The sequence below is a fragment of the Elgaria multicarinata genome, chromosome 1, assembly GCF_023053635.1.
Source record: "Elgaria multicarinata webbii isolate HBS135686 ecotype San Diego chromosome 1, rElgMul1.1.pri, whole genome shotgun sequence".
Lineage (NCBI taxonomy): Eukaryota > Metazoa > Chordata > Lepidosauria > Squamata > Anguidae > Elgaria > Elgaria multicarinata.
Window position 1 is genome coordinate 147,481,309 of NC_086171.1, and position 27,157 is coordinate 147,508,465.

Here is a 27,157-nt window from a genome sequence, read left to right on the forward strand (position 1 = left end):
GGAGAGCGGAAGAAGATCTCCACCCCGCCTTCTTCCCCCGAGCTCTCCGTCCCAGCCGGCGAGGAGGTCTGTGGGCGGCGGCAGCGGCAAGGACGCCTCTTCCTCGGCTCTTCCTCAGGCAAGTTACACGATCGCTTTCACGTCGCACTGGGGTCGCTTAGAAGCGGTCTCGGTACGACGTGTGGATATCTCATGTTCCCACCAAGCTAAGCTCTCTTGGTGGTGGGACATGCAAAAGGACATCCGAAAGGATCTTAAACTATGGGCAGGTTTATATGGGAGGAGATGGTCTTATAGATATCCTGGCCCCACACTGTTTAAGGTTTTATAGGTAAGCACCAGCAGCTTGAATTGTGCCTGGAAACAGACTGACAGCCAATGCAATTGATATAAGGATAGTATAGTATGGTTACCAAAGTGTGGGCCAGAAAGCAATCTGGCTGCTATGTTTTGCACTAGATGTAGTTTCCAAACAGTCATCAAGGGCAGCCCCAGGTAGAATATGTTGCAATAATCTAAACAGGATGTGATTGAGATGTGATTCACTGTGACCTGATCTGCCTTCTCCAGGAAGGGGTGATCAACCGGATCAACCCCACCCAAAACAAGCTGTACCACCAATCCTAGACCAGTTTTGCTACTCTGGTCTTGTCTGAATTGAGACAGTCTTGTCTGGATCATTGCCCACCCCTGATGAAAACGTTAAACAGCATAGATAGTACTCAAGATGGACCAATGGCTTGACTCAGTTTTGTGTGTTTGTATTATGACTACTTCTTTCTTCCAAGGCTCATGACCCAAACACGCCGCACGCTCATGCAGAAAAGAAGTTTGACAACTCTCTGAAAGGCAAAAATATAATTTTAATGTTCACAAAAGTGAATAATTTGGTATTTTAAACCTTCATAAAGGTGGGTGCATATCGCAGGCTTTGGAAATGGGGATAAATTATAAGTGGGATCCAGCCGTAATATGATACCATTTTTTAATCCAAATATACATATTGAACTGAACCAAAAAAGGGACAGATGTGTCCAGTGTGGTCTCGTTGCCATTTGAAGGTTGAGAGATGCCTCACAAAATGAAACCACACAGGATGCTCCTTATTCTCCCATCACTGAGTGTAGCTGTTCATTGGAATGCACTGACAGAGTAACGCTGTTTTGGGGGCAAGCACTCTAAAGAGTCTCACATTTGGTTACAGATGAAAGCCACAGGAGAAGTAAAAGGAGGGAAACAAAAGCCAGCTTTTGCAAATTCCCCCCAAATCCCTGATGATCCAGAAAGTATTTGGAAAAAAGGAAGTGGAAGATTTGGAATAGTACTTGGGGAAGGGGGGGAACCCTCCCCAGCATTAGCCAATTGTCTTCAACTGGCCAGGCCAAGCAATACATGAGCCAACCACTTGTGGGGAATTCACTCTACTTTCTGCTAAGTGCTCTCTGCATACCTATAGAGATACTGATATACATATGTAAACACAGGGATATATGTCATTTTGCTGATTTAGTTCCTGCAAAACAGGAAACCCGAATTTTATTTATGTATTCATTACATTTTAGCCTGCCTTATTATTTGCTTGTGTCATTTTTAACCTGTTTTATAAAGGGAGGGCAACTCAGTGACCCAATAGTAGGAAAACATACCAAGGAACTTAAGGGTACAATGCTATGTATGTTTAGACAGAAAAAAGCCCAACAACTCCCAGCGTTCCCCAGCCAGGAATCTTGGGAGTTGTAGGGCTTTTTTCTGTCTAAATTTGCATAGGATTACTCCCTAAGTATCTCTATTTAACCATTTTAAAGCAACCCACTATAGCAGCCTCCCCCAATAAAGTGCTCTCCAGATGTGTTGGACTGCCAATGGTCATGTCAGCTGAGAATTCTGGGAGTTGCAATCCAACACATCTGGAGGGCACCAGATTAGGAAAGGCTGCTCTAAAGCAGCCCTTGCTCATTCTTGATCACAAAATGGTTGACTGGGTTTTTTTAAAAAGTCTTCCAGAGGATACCTAGGCTCAGGTTTTTATGGGCCTTTGGGGCAGGGCTACAGCCCTGGAGGCTGGTGGCTCTGAGTTCAGTGAGGCTGTGAATCCATTCCGGGTTTGAGTTGGAACCAGCCAGAACTCTAAGGGAGCTATCCATGGTGCTTAACCCCATCCCCCAAATAGGTTCCTGTGTTCGATGAAACAGCCACAGAAATGGCCTCTTTCTGTGCCTTTGCAAGTATGGACAATGCAGAGGCAGCAGAAAGAGGCTTTCTGTGCACCATCAAAGCTGTCATATAGCAATGATGTTATCCCACGGCTTGATTATTAATTGTACATATGGGGCTTTCTATATGGCAGCAGGTTGCCACCGCGATGAGCTAAACCCCTACGCTTTCGCTGCTGTGGTCACCGCAGTGAAAGCGTGGTGTTTCTGAGGCCAAGACCATCCCTGTCCCCTGTCCTCTGCCCAGGCAGATGCTGACCAATCGGGGGCGCCATCTGCCCAGCTATGCTTCCGCCATGACTCCAGAGCAAGGCTAGATGGTGAATATGTTGTACTGGCCTTGCTCCGGAGAAAAAAGTCGGAGTAAGTCCCCAATTTTTTTTCTTTGGAGTTTCGAGGTAATACCCCACAGTGGCTGTGAATCTGCGTCTGCGTCATATAACTGACGCAGTGCAGATTTACACTCACTGTGGGGCTTTGAGCGTGTATAGACAACCCGTAGATCTGAGCTAAAAGACGCAGAATGGAAACTGGCATGGTCACCGCCAGTGCTCAACCAACCTGTAGCATGATGTACATAGCATGCATTGCCTGTGCCTTGCTGGAAAGCCACAATGGGTTTAGCACTGCTGCATTGGTGCAAAAATATTGCTACCCTTATGCCACTTTTGCGTCACTTTGTAGCATCGCCAATTGCGATATTGCACTAGCACAGTTTTATGCCCCATCACAGATATTTATTTGCTAATTTAGCAACACACAGGACTAGGTCGAAAGGAGATTTTTGCCACAGACGATCGTGTCAGGTAAAGAGACGGTATATCTGTGTCCCTTAGAAAAAGCATTTAAGGTGATCTACCATGTGATATGCTTGGTTCAGTCAAGGCTTGCCCTTATTTTTCCTCCACCTCCTGTTCTTCCTCTTCCTCCTCTTCTTCTATTTCCTCATCTGAATGATCCCCATTCTTCAAAGGGTCACTGAATTCAAAGTTTCCTTCGATGTCCAGCACTTGCAGATGCTTCAGTCTTTGGAAGGTGCTTTCTTTGACCGCATGGAATGCAATCTTGTTAAACCTTGAACATTTAAAAAAAGAAGAAGTTACATGCGTGAAATCCAAAACCGTTGTCTTTTGTGTTACCAATACAAATGTCAGGAACATATTCATTAATGTTCCTTCTGAGGTCTACTAGACCCTAATTCAACATGAGGGCTCTGTATATAATGAAATGGTATATAAAAGGGGGAGGAGAGTACGACCTCTGTTTAGTTTGCTTTTCTGCTCATTTTTTTAAAAAGTTTTGGTTTTACTTCCTTCCATATAAGCCTTCTTCATTCTCCCAGTGTCTCCCAATGGTCAGAGATGTCTATATGCATGCAGACAGATGGTTGTGTATACAAAGCCACAACCTTTCCCTGTGTCTTAATGACCTCCTAGACCTAATGCTGCACTTAATAGTTAGCTCTGCATCCATCCCTTTTATCTTCTTATTTCTCCAAGAAGCAACTTCCTACTTGCAGCCCGGAGCTTGCCCTGTGTCAGCACCTGGTACCTCTTGGCAGCTGCTGGGACCCCAGCAACCTGGCAGGCCACGATGGGCCAGCCTTGGGTCCCTCACTCCTGATGGTGACAGCAGCAGGCAGGCATTTTAATTTTCCACTATGCCCCTGACATAATGTTGCTCCTGGGCACTGTGGGAAAATCTCTGTCCACCACAGCCAGGTAAGACTACAGCCTGGGGGGCCCTAACATAGGAAGGGGTCTACTCAGGCCCCTCTGAAAGATGGAATTGGCCCTGGCTTGGAGAATCTACAGCAGGGATGGGTAGCTTGTAGTCCTCCAGATGTTGTTGGACTGCAACACCCATCTGCCCTGGCCAGCATAGTCAATGGTGGGGAATGATGGGAGTTGCAGTTGAACAACATCTAGAGGACCACACTTTTCCCACCCCTGACCTACAGCACTTTTGCCTACAGTTCTGAACCATTCCACCACTGAACTGGGCCACTGGAGCAATGTTTGCGGATGTTCAGGTCCAGCTGTTGAAATGACTGCACATAGGAAGACAAACAGTAAGGGAAGTGCAACATGGAGACACCGAAGACACATTCAATCAATTTATGTTAAAAAGGTTGCTACAGCTTTCCTTTGGCAACTTTCTTCTTTTAGAAACTACCTATTGAAGATATTGTTTCCAACTTATTTCACAAATTTGAATATTTTGCTATTATATCTTGGCTCAACCAAGAATACCCTATTGAATGTATGATTCATGTTCTAAGTTCGCACAACATGGGCATGCAGACACACATTCTCAGTGGCTGCTCTATTTATTTAAGCGAATATATTAAAACACAATTAAAAACACAACAATAACAGAATAAAAACAGCATCCAGCTCAACGGACCTTCTTATACACCAAAGGCCTGCTTCAATAAAGCAGTCTTTGCTTGCCGGCAGAAGGACACTAGAGAGGCAGCAAACCTAGCCTCCCTTGATATTATGATGATTTCCTGCAAAACAATGTGGCCATAATCAAGTAAGCACATTGTAAGCCTATGCGGCAGGGCCTTGCTATTTACTGTTTTACTCTGTACAGCACCATGTACATTGATGGTGCTATATAAATTAATAATAATAATAATAATAATAATAATAATAATAATAACCGGTCCACCACGCTCAGGAAGATTTTGGACTTTTATTTCTTGAACTGTGTCACTCCATGCCACATAGTCAACGTATTTTCAGGACCAGGCAAAGCTGGTAATAGGCCCGGGGCAGATCGGAAATGTAGGCCCCATTTCAAACTGCTCATTAAGTATTTTTTAATCAGTTCTAAATACATATGAACTAGAATGATTTATTAAAAAAAGGTAATGGCAAGCACTTTTATTCAAGATGGATATAAGACATCACTTCTTCACATTCAGAAATGCTTTACGTGCTTTTCTTTGGGCAAATTCATCATCATCAACAACAACAGAAAAATCAAGCAACTTTGCCCAGGGGGACTCGGAGTAGGGCCCCTCAAAATCATAGGCCCATGCCAACACAGTGTCACGCAGTGTTTTGAAACTGAGGGTAACTTTCCAAGGCAGTTTATGATACAACACAGAGTGGTGGAGTTCATGCTACCAATCCCACTGAGCATGCCCAAACCCTGAGGCACCCCCAAAAATTCATCTGACCCTGACCTATACTGGAGGCCTCAGGCAGTGGGAAAGCCTTCCACTGGACTACGAACCTGAGATAAATCCCCTTTATGTTGGGTGTGGATTCAAAGGCATCCTCTGGCACTATGGTGATCTTGTTGTTCTGGAGGTACAGGTATTCTAGAGATTCCGGCAAATCAGATGGAATAGCAGTCAGTAGATTGCCAGCCATATCTAACGTCTGAAAGAAAGGGCAGACAACAGAGCATTAATTGAAATAATTAGCAGAAATGATGGTGATGCTTCAAAATGAGCCAGATACATTACCTAGGATTTTTAGAGCTAGCGGATATCGGCATTTTGCACAGGAAAGGCTGGAGGTGATTAACAGGAAGACTTTACGTGGGTCTACTTAGAAGTCACAATCAATTTGAGTAGGCTCCCAGGTAAATGTGCATGGGATTGCAGCCTAAGTGTGTTATATGCCACTAGTGAGATGCTCACAAAGACATGGGAAATCTGTACAAAAATGTGGCTAGATAGGTGTACCTGTGGTCGAGGGAACAGGTGAGTGCCAGCACCGACCTCTTCCCAACTGTCTTTTGCCCACCTTTCTCATCCTTGAGCCTTCCTTTCTCCCCTTCTACATCCCTTTGGACCATTGCATCTCCTCACTTGCCTCATCTACTCCAATACATGGGTGATGCGATACGCATGACAAATCACTCCAAACTACAATAGAGAGCTAGCAATTGCACATACAGTGTATACATTTTAAAACATTTGTTCAGTAAACGCACATTTTTTTCATTCACACAATTCTTTTCCACCCTCTCTCCTCCTCCTCTTCCATCTTATCCAACTGTGGCCCTTCTTTACAGCCATGTTAGCAAGATAATGACCCAACGTTTGACGTGTGTATTGAAATGTGGCCATAGAGATGAGCTGTAGCTGGATTGCTGAGGGGATGGCAGCAGTCCCAGCTTTCCTTCTGGGATGGCTTTGCCTCAGCTTTCTTCCTCTTGGCCTCTGTTTCCTGTAGGGTTTGTTCTAGCAGCCTGACCAGTAACGGTTGCAGCTATTGTGAAATGTGCAGCTTTGTGGTGTTTGGTATCTGGTGCTCAGAATTCTGAACATGTAAACTAGCTACAACCAACCTTTACTCTGCATTAGAAGCTTGTTTTTTATGCTGGGAATTTTGAGGGCTTTCCCTGAGGCAAAAGCTCATATGTTCTCCAACCACAGATATGACCTTCCTGTGTCTCTCCTGCCTGTCCTAGTGAGGCACTTCAGGAGGAGTACAACTGTCATACTTGCATGCAAGCATTATTGTAGAGGAACGTACATTACATCATCATCATCATCATCATCATTCTTATTCTTGAAGAAGAAAGTAGTTTACTTGCAAGTAAGTCTGAGATCAATGGGGCTTACTCCTAAGTATGCCTTGCCTTAATCTAATTATTTTAATTCTGGTTTGTGAAGGTAGGTATAGATATTGTACGTTTCATTGAATATTGTTTTTGAGTGCTCTTCAGTATTCTGTTTCTGTTTATAAGCATTGGAAGATATGACAATGCCTCACATTAAATCCAACGATTGTTCCACCTAGTATAGCATTGTTTACATCTGGGTCAGGAAACTTCCATGGGCTGGGAAGGCTGCATTGCATCCCGAAACCCCCCACATCCCTCCTGAATTTAAGAACACAAGAAGAGCCCTGCTGGATTAGGCCAAGGGTCCATCAAATCCAGCATTCTGTTTGCACAGTGGCCAATGAGAAACCCACAAGCAGGACATGAGTGTAACAGCAACCTCCTGCCCATGTTCCCCAGCAACTTGCTGCTGCTGTCGAAATCACACACCAAGAACACTGTGCAAAGGGAAAGTGGCAGCACAAAATCGTCATGATTTTGCAGGAAACAAGGCATGTATGGGAGCACACACCTTGCTTCCGTGCAGAATCCCACCTCCGGAAGCATAGTTCTACTTGTTATTACTGTGATTCATTGCTTCAGCTTTCTTGTCACTCAGCTGCAGCAGGGGGAGATGGCAGGGTCACAAAAATAGTTGTGCGTTGCTCACTGCTCGCCTACACGGATTGGCTTGAGCTGCTCAGACTTTCAGGTAGGGACCTTTCCCAGCCTTAATTGGAGAGACTGAGGAGTGAGCCTGAGATATTCTGCATGCAAAGCAGATGCCACTGAGCAATGGCTCTTTCCCAGAGATACTTCTATTATTTATAGTAAAATTCTTTCTTGAATTAATTCAATAAGGGATCCTGCTTTTCTGAAGCGTATTCCATCACTATTGATTCAGGCTAGCAAAAGCTGATCCTTGAAAAGACTGGAAAAACAGAGCTGGAAATTGCATACAAGCATGTTTCTAAGCAAAATTGCACTTTGACCAGCTTCCAGTTGAAGATGTCTTTTGAGCACATTTGACTTTGGTCCCAACTAGAACCAAGAAAAGCAGAGTCAGTTAAAAGGCAAAATAAATAATTGGAAACCCATGGCACATATTTAAGCCAGTATCATTTTATTTGCTATTTCTAGCCTGTCTCATCTGAGGAGGGTAACATTATATATGGCTATTAAATAACCGCTAACTTTTTATTTTTATTTTGAGAATGCAGGCCTGCAGGCAAGGTTTGTTCTTTTTAACTGAACTATTTGTACAGAGCCTAGTGTTTTACAACATCAGCATTATTACTGCCATCATCACCATCACGCAATATATGCCAAAACTCTCCTCGCTTTCATTTTAACCTAATTTATGGAAAACCAAACCAAGTGAATAGGCTTTATGATGTTTCCAAGACAAGCTCAGGTTCTGAACCTGGTGGAAGAATAGAATTTAATGGTTGTGAAGCAGCTATCTGAGAAGGCCGCTTCACATGGCCTTCTAGATGTCTGAACTTAATACCAATGAGACATTCTCAGTAGATCTTTATGGGAGAGTAATCTAAGAAATCAGCACAAATGCTGGAATGTTGATAGAATGACGTCCAACATAGCAATGTCAGAGAAACCTACAATGGATTCAAATTAGTTTGGATTTCTATGAATCCCACCTGTGGATTCCATAGCAGACCAGTTTTCTCTGGGTCAGACAGATTCTGCGGACTTGCATACCGTTTTTTTAAAAAAAACTTTGGGGTATGTGTGTGCGCAACTGTGCATTTGCAAACAGGAACAAAATTCTCGTTCTGCTAATGCTCAATTGTAAACAGGAATGAAAGACACCTGACAATCTGCGAAAGAGAGGCGGAACAGATTTGCGAAAGAGAGACAGAACAATCTGCGAAAGAGAGACGGAACAGATTTAACAATCTCTAGTCCCACAGACCATCCTGTCTCAGGGAAGAGAATCTGCAGTTACAATCTGCACCAACTGAAGTTGTCATACTGTTATTGAATGCATCCTGATATACAAAGTACATAGTAGCCAAGGTCAGCCTCACTTTGAAGTTAGTTTTTCTTCCTTTTCCCAGCATCTTTCATTGTCACCACCAATCCCAACATTTGCTGGCCTTCTTCTCCAAAAGCAATGAGAATGTTGCAGTAGGGGGCATCCAAGATGACCCAAGCACATGCTCTCCACATGGGCTTCCTAGAATTGTGTGTGTGTGTGTGCAACATTATTTTGGAAAAGATAGCATCATTTTGTGCAATGGCTTTAGATAGACTATGTATAATACTCATGCCCAGAACCATCTCTGAACAATATCACCCACCACCACAAGAGATACTCAGGTTCAGTTCAGACAATTCATTTCTCAATGGTGGTTTTAGTAGTCCATGGTGGAGCTGTTACACTGCCGTTGAAAAATGTGTTGTCTGGAGGGAAAACTACACCCCATGGTGGAGGTTTTTTTTTGTTTGTTTTTTGGAAAACACTCCACCCTGAATATCCACACTGTGCAAAGGAGAGGTCCTACATAACCATTGTGTTCCATGTTGTCTGAAAGACTCCGTGGAGTTTCTTGCTGCATTGAGTGGAGTTTTCCCACTGGCTACAGAGTTCCCTGGCTAGGGTGGCCAAAGGAGGAAGTGCTGCTCTAGGACAGCGGCTGGGATTGTTTTTTTTTCACAGCAACGGCTGATGGGATAGCATCGGGAGGACTGGGGGAGGAGAGAGGGTAGAGAAACTGTCAATCAAACGCCACGTTGAGTTTTACTCTACTCCACAGGAGCCCATATTCACACAACGGTGGAGTTGGAACATGATGTGTGGTGAGTACCTCCTAAAAACTCCACTGTTGAGTGGAGTTTTCACACCACATAGAGAAAAGTGTTGTGTGAACTGAGCCTCAGCTAAGATCTAGTGGTGATATATTTTGAACAAAATTACAGATACACACACATACACACTGCTTGAAAGAACCAATCTGAAGGCATGAGGCTTGACAGAGACAAGTTGTTCATCCAAACTTTAGCATAGCGTGCTCTCTTTAGATATTTCGCTAGCTCTTCTCCTCCCATCACTCACAAATCTAATTAAATTAATTTTTGTAAACAAGTTATTTCAAAACAAGTTGGTTCTCAAACATTCATAACATTCCTTTGACTCCCCCCACCCCCGCTCAGAAGTACTTCATTAGTTCAACTCCAAAATATCTGACTGAAATGAAGAGAATCAAATGGGCTAGAGTTAGTTTTCCACAGGATTTTATTTATAGGCAGCAAAATGAAGGGCAAGATAATAGTGACGCCTAATGTGCAATATTAATGTTTATCATGGATTCTTTGTCTACCAGCACAAAATGTGACGGTCCTTGGCTCTCTTCTGTTTGATCTTAAACTTGCCTTGATAATTAAGGGTCAGTTTCAACAAAATCCTGCTTTTTTGGCTTACTAGTATCATTGTCTACACATATTTCTATTCAAATGTGTCTTATTGGAACACCTGATCAAGCCTTCCTATTGATTTTTTTCTGCAGCTGTGGGATTAGAACTCAGGACTTTCAGGTCCAGGATGGAAACCTTTTCTGCTCAATCATCTTAGGAGCAACTGCTACAATTTTCAGTTAATTAGTGACATCATCTTGTCTGGCTCTCAGCATTGCATTCCAGGTGGCTCTGAGCCCTCCATGTGGAATCACCTAGTTCCTGAACATTCTGCACCTTATTCATTACTCCCCATCTCCTTTCTTGGTATCTCAGAACTGCTCGGGCCTACATTTATCATTGGTCCTCTCTAGCCTAGAATTGCACCCTATACCACAGCACTCTTCTTCAGAATTCAGTCCTTGATCAAACCTGCTTGACTACAGCATTGCCTTGCTTTTCCAAATCTAGCTGATGCCTGGATAGATCCTTTAAAATGGACTCAACCTCTGGATAACCCTTTGTTGGGGTGCTGCCCATTGCTTAGCAGCCTCATAATACTGGCCTGCATATCTCCAGAATTAAATGAACAGGCTTTTGAGCCAGCTGGCAGCCTCCATCTATCTTAATGGGTCTTGGAGGGCCAAGCTCCTATGGAACCATTCCAACACTGAAATGACCACATGGAATATCCAGGTTAAAGAACTTGCACAAACATAATACTTTTGCATACATGATTAGCACATGTAAAGACAGATGCTGTACAAGTTGACATTAAAATTTCCAGAGATCTGAAAAAATGGACATTGTGTAGAAAACAGCACATCAACAATTGGACCAAGTGAATGATGGAACTTCAGAGTCAATGCAGTGGTCCAAGATTAAAAGCTATCTAATGGAGATTAGTTTGAAGCATACAGGATGTATATATTTGGATGCATATTCTGTTTGTTAAGAATTATTATTATTATTATTATTATTATTATTATTATTATTATTATTCCATATTCCTTTCATTCAGATCTCCATGTAGTAGCTGATTACAACATAACAAGCTCAGACATCCAGTTTAGATCTCAGGAAGGCCATAATTGTACAGCCCAGTTGCAAAAGCAAGTGCAAAATGCTCTCACTTTTGATATTTTTATTTATATATTTTTATTTATATAATATATTTTTATTTATGCAAAATAATAATTTAATGAACTCACTTTTAGAACTAAGGAATCAAAATATGATATCCTTTCAACATTTTGATAATTTCCTTTAAAGTGAAATATTTTTGTTAGGACAAACCTAAAATTAAAGCTTTTCAAATGGATTTGCAGAAATTTAAGTTGTTCTGACAGGCTTTCAATATTAATATGCTTTCAATAGAGTCTTGCATGCTGTACATTAATGAACATCATCTATGTGAAAAGCTACTGCCAAATCAAATAGCTTTTGTACAGTGATGCCACCTGTATGTCTTGTATAACTCTTTGGTATGCTCCGAAGTTCTTATGGCTCATCCAAGTAGGTAGGCTGATCTGATGTGCACAAATAGGGGTCATAAATCTCCCAATTCCATGCATGCAGGTGCTTACCTTGGTCCAGAGGGTCACAAACTCAGCTGAAAACTGTATATCCACTCCTTCCAATTGTCTCAAGTCCACTTAGAAAAATTTCTTTCCATGCAAGCATGTAACTACCTCATGAAAAACAACCTGGAACCCTTTAAAATAGTTTTCAAAATTCTGTCATACAATACCAACCATTTGCCTCTTTATCTCTCATTTTTCCATGTCTCAACACACCCAGTTCTCCATATTTCTCCCTCTTTGCCTATCATAACTGCCTGTAGGTCTTGCTTGCCCCGGACTCCCTGATTCTGTGGTGAAATAACAGCATTCCACATCCAACATTTTTATAAGCACACTTGCATAATTCCTAAACATTGCAAAATCTATTCTAACTGTGGAAGTTGAATTTCCTTGCTACAGAATTGATTGATCTATTTATATTTCCCATGGCTATGGCTATCCAAAAGAGCCACATAATAACACTGATGCGATTTAGATACTTAGGAACATGCTTGTACCTTGAGACTGGTGAGATCCCTCCATGAGCCTCTATGAATTGCGCTGACTTTCAGTTTGTTGTTACTCAGAAACAGCTCCTGCAGCTTTGACATTCCAGATAATGTGCCCCTGGGAATGGAGCTGATCTCATTTACTTTAAGCTTCAGGTTATGCAGGTTCTTTGGGAAGCCATATGGCATGGTGTGGAGGTTATTGCCTGAAAGATCCAAGGACTTCAGTAGCCTCAGCTTACGGAAGGCGTCCCGATGAATATGTGTGCTGGTGACCTTATTGTAACTCAGGTTTAGTTCCTCCATGAAATAAGTGGTAGCAAAATCATTCCTGTTAATTTCTGAGATCTGGTTGTGAAGAATCATAAGAGTTTTCACCCGCCTGGGCAGCCCGCTGGGGATCTTTTCCAGCTGGTTGTTGTACAAATGGACAGTGTGCAACTTCTTCAGGCCCTGGAAAGCCAGTGGGTGGATCCCACGGGCTTTCAGTTTATTATTGTGAAGCAATAAGTATTCCAGGTTCTTGATCTGAGTCAAGACATCCTTGCCAATTGATTTAATGGCGTTCTTCTCTAGGTGGAGAAGGACGATGTTCCGAGGTAAGCCACTTGGGATTTGGGAAAGGTTATTGCTGGACAAATCCAGGTACTCAAGGCTCGAGAGTTTCCTGGGAAAAATTAAAAGAGTGCTCCCTGTTAGAATACACACACACACACACACACACACACACACACACATATATATATATATATATATGTATAAGCTGTTTAGCCTTTGCCCACTGAGCTGAGAAAATCAGTGTGACATGATGAGAGGACCCTCACCCATACTTTATGTCCAAACTGGCGACCCGGTGTTGTAAGAAACGTATGCTGATCTGATTTTGCCTTAATTAGCAGGATTGAAAAAAACTTTTGCATTATGAGGCATTAAGCACTACTAGGCTGGATGGTTTAGTCTCAGGCAGATCCTTAGTCTGGGTGCCTCCTAATGGAAAGGACTCCTAGTGCTAACAGTCAAAAGGAATTTTGCAGCTAGTCCATTTTTTCTTCCTTAATGGATTTTGGGGATGGGGGGAGGTAAGGAAAAAAAAGACAAAAAAATGATGGGAAAACACAGAAGAGCTACAAATGGTCTGCCTCATTCACAGAATTCCCCCTGTAAGACAACCAATTGCACAATAAAAGCATCTTCTTGAAGTACCGCCACTCACTCATTCTCTGGCTCCAGTTGTTAGACAAGTATTTATTTTATGTATTCATTAGTTTGGATTCAGACTTAATCACACTTACAGTAGCCTCATGTGACTTAAGTTAGTCATGTGTTGCCAAATTCTTAATAAAGTAGAAGACAGTATAAGAAATCTTACTGCACAGGAGACGCTAATCCTTTGCATGTTTACACAGAAGTAAGTCCTACTATCTTCTCTAGGGTTTACTCTAAGTAAATGTGGATTAAAATCTTTGTCATACAGACTCACTGGATGGCAACTGTCATTATAGAACCAAGGAAAAATATAGCCATGTAATCTACATAGTTGACATCCACTAAAGGAAGTTTACAAGCTCACCAGAAGGTTTCATTGTCCATGCCCTCGTTTGTCAATTTGTTGTTCTGCAGATACAGTTCTCGAAGTCCTGAGAGCTCACTGAAGGCTCCTCTGGGAATCTTCTCCAGTTTGTTATTCTGCCATGAGAAAGAGAGGAACTTGTTCATTCTAACATCACAATCCTCAAAGTAAGTGGTGGAGCTCCCCAAGGTGGCATGAGCCATTGTCTATGGAGGCCAGAGCAAACAGGTATAGACAACCCAAAGCACTCAAAATTTTTGGACTACAAATCCCATCATCCCTGACCATTGACCCTACAGGTTGGGGATGATGGGAACCATAGTTCAAAACATCAGGAGGACAGCAGGATGCCTACCTCTGAGCTGAGGTGTACAGATTTTGTACACCTGCTGTGGGAGGAAAATAGCCATACTCCCTTGCTTTTTTAGTAACTAATCTCAAAAGCAAAGAAACCACCATCACCAAAGTCTTTTACCCCTTGCTTGGTGGCAACTCAGGTGAGGCTGTGCAAGTCCTGGATCAGTGTATAAATGCAGCAATGGGCTGGATGAGGGCCAATACACTGAAACTGAATCCTGGCAAGACAGAAGCCCTGTGCATGAATGGTTCCTGGGTCCAGGAGATAGGCTCATTGCCTGGTCTGGATGGGGTTGCGCTCCCTCTGAAAGGTCAGGTTCATCGTTTGAGGGTACTCTTAGATCCATCTCTGTTGCTGGAGGCTCAAGTGGCCACGGCAGCTCGGAGTGCCTTTTGCCAGCTTCAGCTGGTTCACCAGCTAGGGCTTCTCCTGAACAAGGCTAGTTTTGCCACAGTGGTACATGTGCTAGTAACCTCAAGACTGGATTACTGCAATGCACTCTATGTGGGGCTGCCCTGGAGGCTGCTCGCGAAGCTGGAGTTAGTGCAGAATGCAGCAATTTGACTGTTGTCAGGAGCTGCCTCTTTTCAGCATGCAACTCCTTTGTTGAGGGAACTGCACTGGCTGCCTATTCAGTACCGGGCCAGGTTTAAGGTTTTGGTACTAGTACCAAACAACTTGGGATCAGGATACCTGAGAGAATGCCTTCTCGATTACCAACCTGCCTAGTCACTGAGGTCATCAGGGGACATTCTCCTGGTGATTCCACATGGACCTATGACCTGAGTGCTCAAAAGTTCTTTCAGTGTGATGGCCCCCTGCCGATGGAGGTCAGGGACCTCCAGTAGCACCTCCCCAAAACAGCTCTTTTCCAAGAAGCCTTCCTTGGTTATTTATTTATTTATTTATTACATTTTTATACCGCCCAATAGTTGACCAGCATCAGTTTTATTGGCACTCTGTTTTTTTTAAAAAAAACAGTAATTTTAATATCATGGTTCATTATTTTTATCTTTTGTTCATTTTATCTTTTGTTGTTCACAGATCTGGAATCAGTCTAGATGTGGAAGTGGTATACAAAAGTTGTAAATAAATAAATAAACTCCAGCAAGGAACAGAGTCTTCCCTGATCTGGCATTCATATTGTGAGATGCCCTTCGACAGAAGATCTGGTTTGCCACTTTGTAAGTAAAAACATTTGTTGGGTGGAAGATGCTGTTTGAGCCTGTTATATCCTGCCTACCACTGGCTGGTGGTGTTATATTATTATGGCTGCTTTTTGTTTGTTTGTTATTGAACTTTATTAGTCTTGCTGTTTTTATTGTTTTTATTACTCTTAATTTTATGAATCATATTTGTCACCTTGGGAACCCTTGGGCAGAGATCATAAGCTATACATAGGAGAGAAGTAGTCAGATAGATAGATAGTAAATCCAAAAGAATCAGCTCTGTGAAACCTTGAGCTTCTGCCATGCAGACACACTCAATCCCATACCAACGTGGGGGAAACTAATGAAACTGACAACTTACCTTTAGGTGCAACTTATATAGTGCTGGTGGCAGATTCTTTGGAACATATTTTAAGAAGTTGCTGGACATAATCAACACCTCCACATTGTTAGAACCATTGAACATGCTCTCTGGTAATCCTGCATCTTCAAGTTTATTGTTGTGAAGGTAGACTGATCTACCGGAAACAAAGGAGAAGAAAGGAATGAAGGGAAAAAAGAGTATAGGTTTCAAATTTTCTCTTTAGATCAGGAACATTTATTTATTTATTTATTCCATTTATATCCTGCTTTTTCTTCCAAGGAGCCCAAGATGGTTTACATGATCCTCCTCTCTATTTTATATCCACAACAACCCTATGAAGTAGGCTAGACTGAGAGTCAACGACTGACCTCAAATCACCCAGTGAGCTCTGTGGCTGAGTGGGGACTTGCACCTAGTGTCCTTCTCCCTGCCTCAATTCAATCCTCTAACCACTACACCACCCTGGCTCACAACAAGATACCATCTTTGGATGTGTTAGCAGCTGGGCTTTTGCCCTGTGTTGGACAGTGACCAGAGGCCAGGCCTTTACTGGGAGTGAAAGCAGCAAATATATGGAGAGGTCCACACCAAGTCCTTGCTTCCTGGACAGCTTTAGGTCCATGCACTGAGTTAAAAGGGCACTTTAATCATTTGCAACCTTCCCCCACCCCACCCCTCTACAGGGATATGCACAGGAATTCTCAGTGCAGGAGGACAGCTTTCAGGCAGTCAGGCGGTGAGCAGAATTCATCCAGATTTTCCTATCCTGGGGCCTGACTTCATGGTGCCACTTTGCCACTCCTTCCCCCTGAAATCCCATGGTATCACTGCTGTGGGGTGGGTGGGTGGAGGGAGCACAGTGTTTTCCGGTGGTCCTCCAGGTACTGGAGCTTGTCCCCCACCCTCTTCCTGGCTTTTGGTGACCAATCACCGGTTGCCATCCAACCCAGACTGTCCCTGGATCGATGCCAGGGCAAGAACACACAGCAAAAGGGCTGTAGTGATCTCACTTCCAAGGGAAAAGTTAGGGTAAGTCCTTGACTTCTTTTTGGCATAGCTTCAGGGAAAAGTCCCGCAGTGGCTGCAAATTGGCAGCTGCATTATATAACCACCGCAGCACCACTGCAAAGCCACTGTGGGGCAAAGAAGACATCTAGACAGCCCCCTGCTCTTCCTGCGATTACACTGTATTTAAAAGAGCTCTAGAATAACTACCTCGCACCTGCCCTCACCCACAATATGGTCTTTTTAAAAAATTCATTTTATCTTGCCCTTCCTCCAAGGAGAGCATACATGTTCCCCAGCCACACATCAACCCTGTGAGTTAGGTCAGACAGAGAGAGAGAGAGAGAGAGAGACTTATTGTTACACAATAAGCTTCGTGGCTGAATGGACATTCAAACCCAGGTCTCTTTGGTCTAAGACTCTAAGCACTACATGACACCGTGCTATAGTATGGCAAACTGTGTAAGTGATGCTAAATCACTTGCAAATAAAAAGACTGAGGGCTTGTTGAATTACACTGGGATATGTCTTTACTAATTTTAACTTACGTGAAGTAACTTTTCATTAGCATTAGTAATGATTGTGCACTACACTACGTTATAATGTGAGTGTAATGTGTAGTAATCCTGACTGGTAGATTTAATGGCATGAATTATTGCCGCATTAAACATGAATGTGGTAATTCCAAGTGTTTAACCACAGAACTGCACCAATCTAATGGAAAGAGAGCAGTAACTATTTCAACAACAAAGGGGCACATGGGTGAAAGGCGCTGAACCCTCACCCAAACCATCAGCTTACCCACCCGAGCCTCCTTTCCAGAGTGCTTTTTGCCCAGCCAAGGTTCCTTCCAAGTTTTGGAGATCTCCTGAGGAGACAAATGCTTGGGGAGGGGCCATGGCTCAGCGGTAGAGCACCCACTTTGCATGCAGAAGGTCCTAGGTTTGATCCTGCCTGAAATTCTGGAGAGCCATTGCCAATCAGTGTCAATAATATTGTGCTAGATGGACCATTGTTCTGACTCGATATATTGCTGTATTCTGAAGTGAAGCGGTGGGGAAGTAAACTGTAGGCAAGGAGGGGAGTGTTCAGCCGTTCACTTCTTTCACTGTCAGAAACAGACCCTCACCACCTCTTAATATGCGATTGGGGCAGTTCTGCACGTAAACATATGGAACTGTCATCATAATGTCACTTAGAGTATTTTGTAGATAGGCAGGGTATAAATTGAAATATAATAATAATAATAATAATAATAATAATAATAATAATAATAATAATAATAATAATAATAATAATAATATCATCTCGCTTGGTGCCTTTAAGTTATTATGGCCTCTTTCTTTGGCTTATTTCTTCCAGCCCACTGACACTGTCAGCTCAGGCTGGGCAGTACTTTGATTTAAATTAGTATTCTTGCAGCTGCTGAGTGGTTTGTACTTCCAAATATTTACCTTTTGGAGAGACTCACGCTTTACACAAGGAAAGCCTGAGAGCAGATCCTCAACAGCGGGGACTGCAGCCATTGGACTCTTCTGTTTGGCATTTACATTGGGAAAAGAACAGAGTGCTCTTCAATATTTGAAGAGAACTTTTGAAACACACACACTGCTCTTTTCAGGTTTAGGGAGCACTTAGAATTGTGAAGGGTTTGAATGAGGGGTTCTTCAGAATCCTACTCAAGCATGAAGTTCACTGCATAATCTTGGGGAAGTCACTATCTCTTGGCCTGGCCTGGATAACCTTCCGGAGTTGTCATGTGGCTAAAAGACTACCCTGAGGGTATAATATATACATGTAGCAAATAAATGAAATACGCAAGTTTTCATGAATTTGGCTAGAAAAAGAGTTATTTGCACAATTAGGGTGTCCCTGCTTATCCCATTGGGCCTGCAGAAGAAAGTGGGGAGGAATAAAATGAAGCCACATTTAACTGCTAAAACACTGATTAGCACCATACCAAACAAGCATCTCCAGAGTTTAGCTTTTGGAGAGCAGATTCTTGGGTATGTTAGTGCATGGTCCTTCGGCTACATAGCAGCCTATGAAAGAAATGTGTCTTTAGAGACCTGGCCACCAATTCATTTATTTGGTCCATCTTTTGAACTGAGAAAGTGCTGAAGGGCCAGCAACGTTGGCTCCGTCTCCTGGCTCACTCCGGCCATGAGCCAAACCGTGAGCAAAAAGCAATTTAACCACTTGCTCCTCCCCAGTGGGAAAAGCAGCAGACAGCTCAGAAGAAGGCCCCTTCCGTCATGCACGGGAGTTAATGCGAGGGCCTGGCTTGCAATTCTCACTGGGGAGGGGCATGGAAAGAGAGGTCTGCCTTGGTTTCTCTTTGCAGCTGATGTGCGTATTACGGGAGCATTGGGATCAAGGTGGGCACAGATGGGAAATCCAAGGTGGGCACAGATGGGAAATCCAAGGTGGGCACAGATGGGAAATCCACATTGTCTGCCATTGTCTAAAAAACAGACTGATGACTGCAGCTCTTATCCACCCTTCTGGAAGTATGGCTGCTGGCCCAACCTGCTCACTGGATGTGTTGAGGCACCCAAAGCCCATGAAGCCTCCTCCCAGTTTCTTACTTCTGCAGACTCTGTCGAAAGTTTGACCATGAAAAATGCCCCAAACTGAAGGTAATCTCAACTTCTCAGAACAGTTGTTATCTGCATGCAAGCAAGGAACATCCAACAGAAGCCACAGCTATTAATTCATCTGGATCCCTTCCAAAATAAACAATTCTCTTTCTCCAAGTATTATTTGTAAGCCACAAGTGATTTTACTGAACAATCACTTTTTCCCATTCACCACTGAAGCAGTAATATAGTCTTCCTCCTTTTTGCCTCTTAACACCCCCCTCTCTTTTTTTTTTTACCTCAGATTTGGCTTCTGTCCAAACGTGAGCTCATACATCTTAGTGAGGTTATTGGCTGCAAAATCAGCACTGATCAAGGTCCTGGGGAGGAATTTTGGAGCCGCTGTGAGCTGGAAAACAAAGATGGTGTCAGAGGAGGAGATCATTGCCTGACACACAATTGCTTCAGCCACCACCACTTGTCGGCTTTGCAAAAGACTACTATTTCTTTCAGGTACCATGGGAGGGCCTCCTAAAGTTCCTCCATGGCAGAGCACTTCCCTCACAGCAAGGAGAATTTCCACCTTACTCGCTCTTGTAAGCAATCACTTAGGAAACAATTAAACTTTCTCTTCAGTATTCCTGGAATGAGTTTTATTTGGATTGAGAATGTTTTTGAGGGGTTTTGTTGTTGTTAATAATAGGGGCAAAGGGGATGCAGAAAGAAAATACATTTTATGTTGTGTTTATAATTCTTTTCAGAACTAGTTCTTCAGTACCATTTCCTGGTAAAGTCCCAGGAGAAAACAAGAGATATTGACAGGGTCCTCCTGAACTATAATTCCAATATCTCTGGCAGAGTGCAATATAAATAGACCACAATGTTTCTGAAGGCACTTCTCACAATACCTTTTAAAGCCAGGGGCACACTTTGTGAACTATACCCTCTTGTGAGAAAGTAATGGGAGAACTATGCTTATTATTCAACATTTATTTAATGCCAGTTGCAAACTGAGGGCTCCATCATACCAGCGTTATAGCCCACTTTAACCCTGTGTTGTTTCCTAAGGGGTCACATGACGTCGTCCATGTCCTGCCATGATCTTACCTCTCCCCCCCTCTTTGCGAGGTTTTTTGGTGCGGGGAAAGAATGGTTTTTCCGGCAATGCACTTGACCCTCAATGTATATTTTTATCCAGTTGTACTCAATCCAGTGCTCTGAGGACGTGTGTTAAAGGGACAGTATTGCTGATGAAAGGGAGGGGGCGTGCCTTTTCTCCAGCGCGCCATGTCGATCACTGGGGAGGTTGAGGTGTCCAACTGCAACCAGCCAATACACTGTAAGGTGAGGTAAAAAGCAGATCTGCGGGGGGGGGGGGACACGGGTCACAGCGATTCGCTGGTGCGCAGGAGAGGAGAGGTGTAAAGATTAATGAAACGTAAGGCTTTCAAATGCTACATAAACGGAGCGGGATAATATGATGGCAAACCAGGGCAAACATTTAGCTGTGATGGACCCCTGAGCATTGCACAGAACTCAGAAATAGCGTGAAATGAAAGGAATTAAAATATCCATAGGAAAAGTGCTTCTAATATGAATTTGTTTACAAAAATGTGAACGTGTGTTTTTCAAATGGGGTTTCTTTAAAAATGTGTAATTATGGAATCTGTTCATTTTTATATTTTAATAAAAGCTGCTGTGCAGTATTGCATTTGATAAGGTAACTTACTTAATATCATTGCCTTAAAAAGGAGTTTATTTTTTAAGGTTCTTCAAAAGCTAATTGAAAAATTAACTTTTGCAGATATTCACTAGGCTCTATAAATCATGTAAATTAGGTACCGTTATTCAAAGTTGTGTATAATTCCTTTTATTTCTAATGTCCAGGTGTGAGTGCTGATACTTATTATGTAGCCAAATTTGCATCAACGGTGCCAAGGCAATGGTATCAGGAGGCTTAGAGGAGCCCTGAGATTTGTAGAAGTAGAAAAATTCTGATGGGGAAAATGGGGGGAGAATATCCTAAAATAACCCAATGATACTGAACAGATGCAGAACACTGGAAGACTGTTAAAGAGAAAAATTGGAAAACCAGGTGGGAAGGGGAATGGAATTCAGTGCTATGAGTGGCTTACACCCTGAACAGGGGCACTCCACGCTGCAACATTTTGTTGCAGGTCCCACTTGTAATATTAACCACAAAATATTAAATTTCCTTGACTGAATTTGAGATTTCCTGATGTAGAGATTTTCTTTTTTTGTTTAGCATGGATACAAATTTACCTATCACCAAGCCTCAGCTATACCTCCCTAGTCAAAGCTGCCAGGCATATAAGGGTTCACCTGATACTGATTTAGCTCCAGCCTATCCCTGCCCTCCTACTGAAGACAAGTCTCAGTTACGGCATCTCCCACAGCAGACTGTCCCTCAGCGTCCTAGTTCTCCGTATGTTTGCCCTGGTTCTGAACGTGTAACGCCATCAAGCTATTTTAAACATGTCAATCACATCTTTTAAGCCGTTCAGCTTTTATTATTTCGGCAACCTTTTGTCCTGCAGCTGCAGCCACAGGAAAGGTCAATGAGTATTTTATCACATACAAGGGAAAAACTGAACACAAAAGTTCTGGAATATTAGTCACAGCCTGGCCTGTGTCCCTCTTTTAGGGAGCTGCTCGCTGCCAAAACTGTTACATGGAAAATTGCTGTAAAGGGGAGGGGAGGACATGATGTTATTGGGGGAAGCAGCTTGACACAGCACCTCAAACACAACGGAGAGTCTTTGCTTGAAAAGTCGGTGGGAGTTACCACAGTTTCCCATGATACCCACCCAGATCCCCAATTTTCAGTTAGCCCACCCTTCCACGATTTGGTGCCCATGGTGTTGGACTACAATTCCCAGTTCAGGAAGGCTGAGCTAGGCTGATGCAATGGGATACTGTGGGGAAAGGAAGCTTCCTAGAGTTGCACAGGATTTTCACAGTTCAGCTCCAACTGTGAATCCTGTATGAACACCTGTACAGGTGACAAATCTTTACATAATGTGCTGGGGACAAGTGAGGAATAGCAGGGCTTGTCCAGGTAGGCGGAGGGGGATTGTATTTATTTATTTGAAATATTCAGTGTTCACCCTATAACAAAAAGTTTTCAGGGCTGATTACAGATTAAGACAGAAATATCAAGGAATGCAACAAAGCCATTTAAAGGTTCCTCCAAGTACACAGTGGGTTGTGCTGCAATGAGAATATCAATGGCTTCATACTATGGAGGAGACTGGTTATGTGTTGGCTACATGCTGATGGCCAATCAAGTCATATGACCCAGGCAACAGTTCACTAGCAACAAATAGAACCTTTGCTTTGGTATGGTAACTTCTTCTTAGGTTCTAGTATAATATTCCATATGACCCACCCTCCTGTTATTCTCAACAACTACTACTACACAGGGAACCCCTGAGCAAATATTTCCCCTCCACCATTCATTTCAGTCAAGTCAGTAGTTTTGCTCCCTCCCTTGAACTGGAAGGAGAAAGTTTAGTAGCCAAGAAGCTCCATATTATATGGGACTCCTTCAAAACTTGAGCGAGTCCCATACAATACAATGTTTTTGAGTCCACAGTACAATGTACTTGAGTGCACAGTAAAAAATTCTAAAGATTTAGGGGTCTTTGGTTTGGGCCTCCAGCCACATAAGTTAAGATGATGGCATTTATCCATCCAAATTTATGTTCCAATTTTATAACCCAATGGAAATTCTCAAAGAAAGGAACAGAATTGGAAAATTAAGCACAATGACAATCACATTGAAAGCTGATAGTAAAATCTCAGCTTAATATCAGCAAAGCAAATTTAAAGCAAAATGAGGTCCTAATTTAAAAAAACCATTTTGTTTACTTAACACTCATATGGCAGAAAAGTTTGGAGAACTAGCTCAAGAAAAGTCTGCTACCCATGCACTCAACAGAAATCTTGCAATGTGGCTAAAAAGAACTGTGCAAAGGTATTACTATTTTCATCAGTGCTCAAATGCATAAGAAAAAAGCCTTAAATTCAGCTTCCCCCTTTCATTTCTTTCATCTTTCCAGGGGATAAACATGTACCATATAATTACCTAAACATGTACCAGACAACCACTTAAATCTAGAAATATTAATGGCCACTGGCAAGCAGCAGCATGGAATAGTTCTATGTAACCAGTCATGACCACCAACTACATCTTATCTCCTTAGCCACAACACTATAAGCCCATTGGATACAAGTTAGGAAACACCCTCCGTTATGAAGGTACTGGTAAATTCTTTATCTCCTAGTCTTGCCCAAACTGGGGACCTCCGGGCATGTTGGGATACAATTCCCATCACCCCTAGCCAGCCCCACTGATCCCAATGTGTGATCCCAATGTGTTAGACCAGCATGGCCATAATACCACTCCATTGGCCATGCTGGCCAGATGTGATGGGATTTGTAGTCCAATGCATCTGGAGGGCACCAGATTGGGCGATAATATAAACGCACTCAAACAACTACCATGTTTGCTTACCTGATTATTTGCAAGATACAGATAATTCAGGTTCTCCAGCTGGTCAAACGCTTCCTCTGGAAGTCCTTCAAATGACAGGAATACTTTGACAATCAGTACCGCACAGGAAAGAGGTCCCCATGAGGGACTTTTATCTTTCCTGATGGATTTCTCTTTCTGTCAATAATTTTGTTTTCTTTAAAAACAACTAGAAATACAACCAGGTTTGTATTTTATTTTTACTTATTTTGCTTACATAGGTTGGGATCATCCAAACACAGCTCCTTTAGGCTTGGGCCTGACCAGTTGCATTTCTCTCTCTCTCTCTCTCTCTCTCCATTATTTGTTGTTGTTGTTGTTGCTTTCTACAGCATTTCCCTGTCCTAGATCACAAACTGCTTTTCAAGTCCTCCCACTTTCAAAAGCATCTCATCAGGCTATGTGGCCAGAGGAGATGCTGTCTTTGTGAAGCATCCGTCCTTGGCACCTAGAACTAATTGTGTGGGTCTTTGGATCTCATCCATTGTGTGTGGTGTTAGTGTTGGGAGAGAAACGCATACAGAAGTCACTACAAAAGCTGTGAGTTAGCAATTCAAAGATTTGGCCTTTAGTAACGGGTCATCATTCAGGATGGGATGCTGCATAACAAGACTGCTGAACCTCTTTTCTTTCAACCTGAGGGCCAAATTCCATTCCGGAGAAGCGGGGGGGGGGGGGGCACATTGGTGGGTGTGGCAAAAGGCAAAACACAACAGCACCAAAGGAAAAAGGAGAGGACAGCATATTTGAGCTTAAAACCCTTATTGTCAGTAACTAAGCCTTAGGAGGATCATTTCAACCTTTTAAAATGGGGGTGGATTGGGTCCCCAGATGCAACAGATTTGGCTTGCAGGTCTGAAGTTCAGAATCCCTGCTGTATACAGCAGGGTGATGTAGGATACATCTGAGGCTAATACTTGTATTGGTCTCCTTAATAAGGGTAGTATTGTTTTCTTTTGAATGTAGCATATTTCATCGTTCTCTAACGGGCAACACTAAGCTTGCATCATCTATTAAAAACTGTCTAAAAACAAAACCACACAGTTACTCCCCTCCGTCGATCAAAGATCTCCTGCTCCCATTAAACCAGGGGTAGCCAGACCTCAGGCTTTGTTTTTTACTACAACCCCAAAGTCAAGCAGCTGCAAAACAGTGTTGGGGTGGTTGCAATCCTATGCAGTTACATTGCAATCCTATATCTGTTTATTCAGAAGAAAGACCTACTGAGTTAAACGGGACTTACTTTGACACAACTATGTACAGGACTGCAGCCTTAGGGTGAAAGAACTGGGTGCCCCTGAGCATACAGGCAGCCCATGAATTTGTATTCAGTGCTAGAACTGAGCTCACATTAAAAAAAACCAAATCCATTCCTATTCTCCGTCATTCCCCCACAAACTTCCTTTATTTTTCATCTACTAGGAGAAAGCAGGCTTTTGTTGTTGCTGCTGTTAAACAATTGGGAGTCCATCAGAACAGTTTGCCAGTTTACTGCTAATCACCCAGAAAACTATTGGTAAATCCCAATCAACTTTATACAAACCCCGCCTTAAACAACTCTAGCCATTATTCCTTGCTGCCCTATATGTAAAACTCTGTCCATGAGTCCCTGAACAACATGTAAGTAGTGCTCTTACATTCTGTTCCTTTAAATCCCTTTCAAAATCCTCTTTTCTCTCTGGCTTTTGGCTTATCCTTTTATTCCTCAGCTACAGTTTAAAATTTAAGCAAAGGCATGTACCTGACTATTCCCCTCCCTTCCTCCCCTTCTCTCTCTCTCTCTCTCTCTCTCTCTCTCTCCCCAACACCCATCAGGAATCCCCAAAACAGGTGTTGATAACAGGTTTATTAAATTGGGATATTATATACAACTCCTCCTTGGCAGGACTCTGAATACAGGTTTGCAGCAAGGTTTCTCCTAACCTAGGAGAAGAGAGGATTGGTGCAATCTGGAGTTTGGGACATACTTAAGATAACACTACATTGTGCTTTGTTGAATACAACATATGTCTGACTCTTTCTATAAGCTCAGCCTAGTTGGCTTTTTAAAATTTATTCAAAATATTTACAGGGTGCCTTTATAGGATGCCTTTCAGGCTAGGCGCACTCCTATGGTGGTGTACAACAATAAAATGCATATAATAAAATTCATAACAACAAAATGATGCAATAATAAAAGCAGTTCCAGAAAACAACAAACACTAGCTTGAGACAGAACCTACAACACAATTGCAGCTATAACCCAGTCTGATAAAACATAATCAGGGGAAGGCCAGAATAAAGAAGCTAGTCTTCAGAGCCTTCTTAAAAGCCTGTAATGATGGGGCCTAGTGGACCCCTGATGGCAACTCATTTCAGAGACGTGGGGCCGCTGCAGAAAAAGCTCAACAGCTCATTCACACTTTCCAAATCGATCCTGGATTTTTCCCATCTTACCTTTGGAAGTGAGTCTGTTGTTTTGCAAGTTAAGAGTTTCTAGTCTGTAAAGACGTGATAGCTCTTCTGGAAAGATTTCTTCTATCTGGTTGTTCTGGAGGAAGAGAAAAGCTGGATCAGGAGCCAGAGACACTAGGAACATCCCCCCCTCCCCCCCCCCCCCTGGCGAATTGCTGCATTTTGAACTAGCTCCAGCTTCCGGAGCAGCTTTCAGGGCAGCCCCAAATACAGCGCATTGCAGTAATCCAATCTTGAGGTTACCAATGCCTGTACCACAGTGGGCAAGCTATCCATGTCCAGGAGAGGCCGTAGTTGGTGAACCAGTCGAAGCTTGTAAAAGGCACTCCGAGCTGCCATGGCCACTTGAGCCTCCAGCGACAGAGATGGATCTAAGAGTACCCCCAAACTCAGGGCTGGTGCTACCATTAGGCCAACTAGGCAGCCGCCTAGGGTGCAGACCTCAGAGGGGTACAGTACTGCCCTTTAAGGGTCACAGTTTTATACAAATTAGCTGTTTTAAGAAAAAACATTTAAAAAGGAAAATACTTCAGAAACTCTTCTTCAACATCAAAATTGAAGTTGGCAATTTTTTGGGACAGGGGGTGCAAGTAGCTCGCTTTGCCTAGGGCGCGAAATAGTCTGGCACCGCCCCTGCAAACTACAAACCTGATCTTTCAGAGGCAGCGCAACCCCATCCAGAACAGGCAATGAGCCTGTCTCCCAGACTCGGGAACCACTCACCCACAGGGCTTCCGTCTTGCCAGGATTCAGTTTCAGTTTATTGGCCCTCATCCAGCCCATTACTGAGACCTGCACAGCCTCACCTGATTCAGTTGTCACAGGGAGATAGAGCT

The 27,157-nt window shown here is 42.9% G+C and overlaps 1 protein-coding gene across 1 annotated transcript in view; it reads right to left on the bottom strand.

Annotated features, from left to right (window-relative positions):
- Positions 1–2,691: 2,691 nt before the first annotated feature.
- Positions 2,692–27,157, bottom strand: part of PODN (podocan) — a 28,138-nt gene continuing 3,672 nt past the window's right edge. Inside the window, exons 3-10 of the mRNA XM_063118300.1 lie at positions 26,304–26,397; positions 23,850–23,914; positions 19,612–19,721; positions 15,726–15,882; positions 13,838–13,953; positions 12,277–12,934; positions 5,460–5,608; positions 2,692–3,287 (exon numbers count right to left, since the gene is read on the bottom strand). Coding sequence (XP_062974370.1) covers positions 3,107–3,287; positions 5,460–5,608; positions 12,277–12,934; positions 13,838–13,953; positions 15,726–15,882; positions 19,612–19,721; positions 23,850–23,914; positions 26,304–26,397 — 1,530 coding nt within the window. The 3' untranslated portion in view covers positions 2,692–3,106. The remainder of the gene's footprint in view (positions 3,288–5,459; positions 5,609–12,276; positions 12,935–13,837; positions 13,954–15,725; positions 15,883–19,611; positions 19,722–23,849; positions 23,915–26,303; positions 26,398–27,157) is intronic.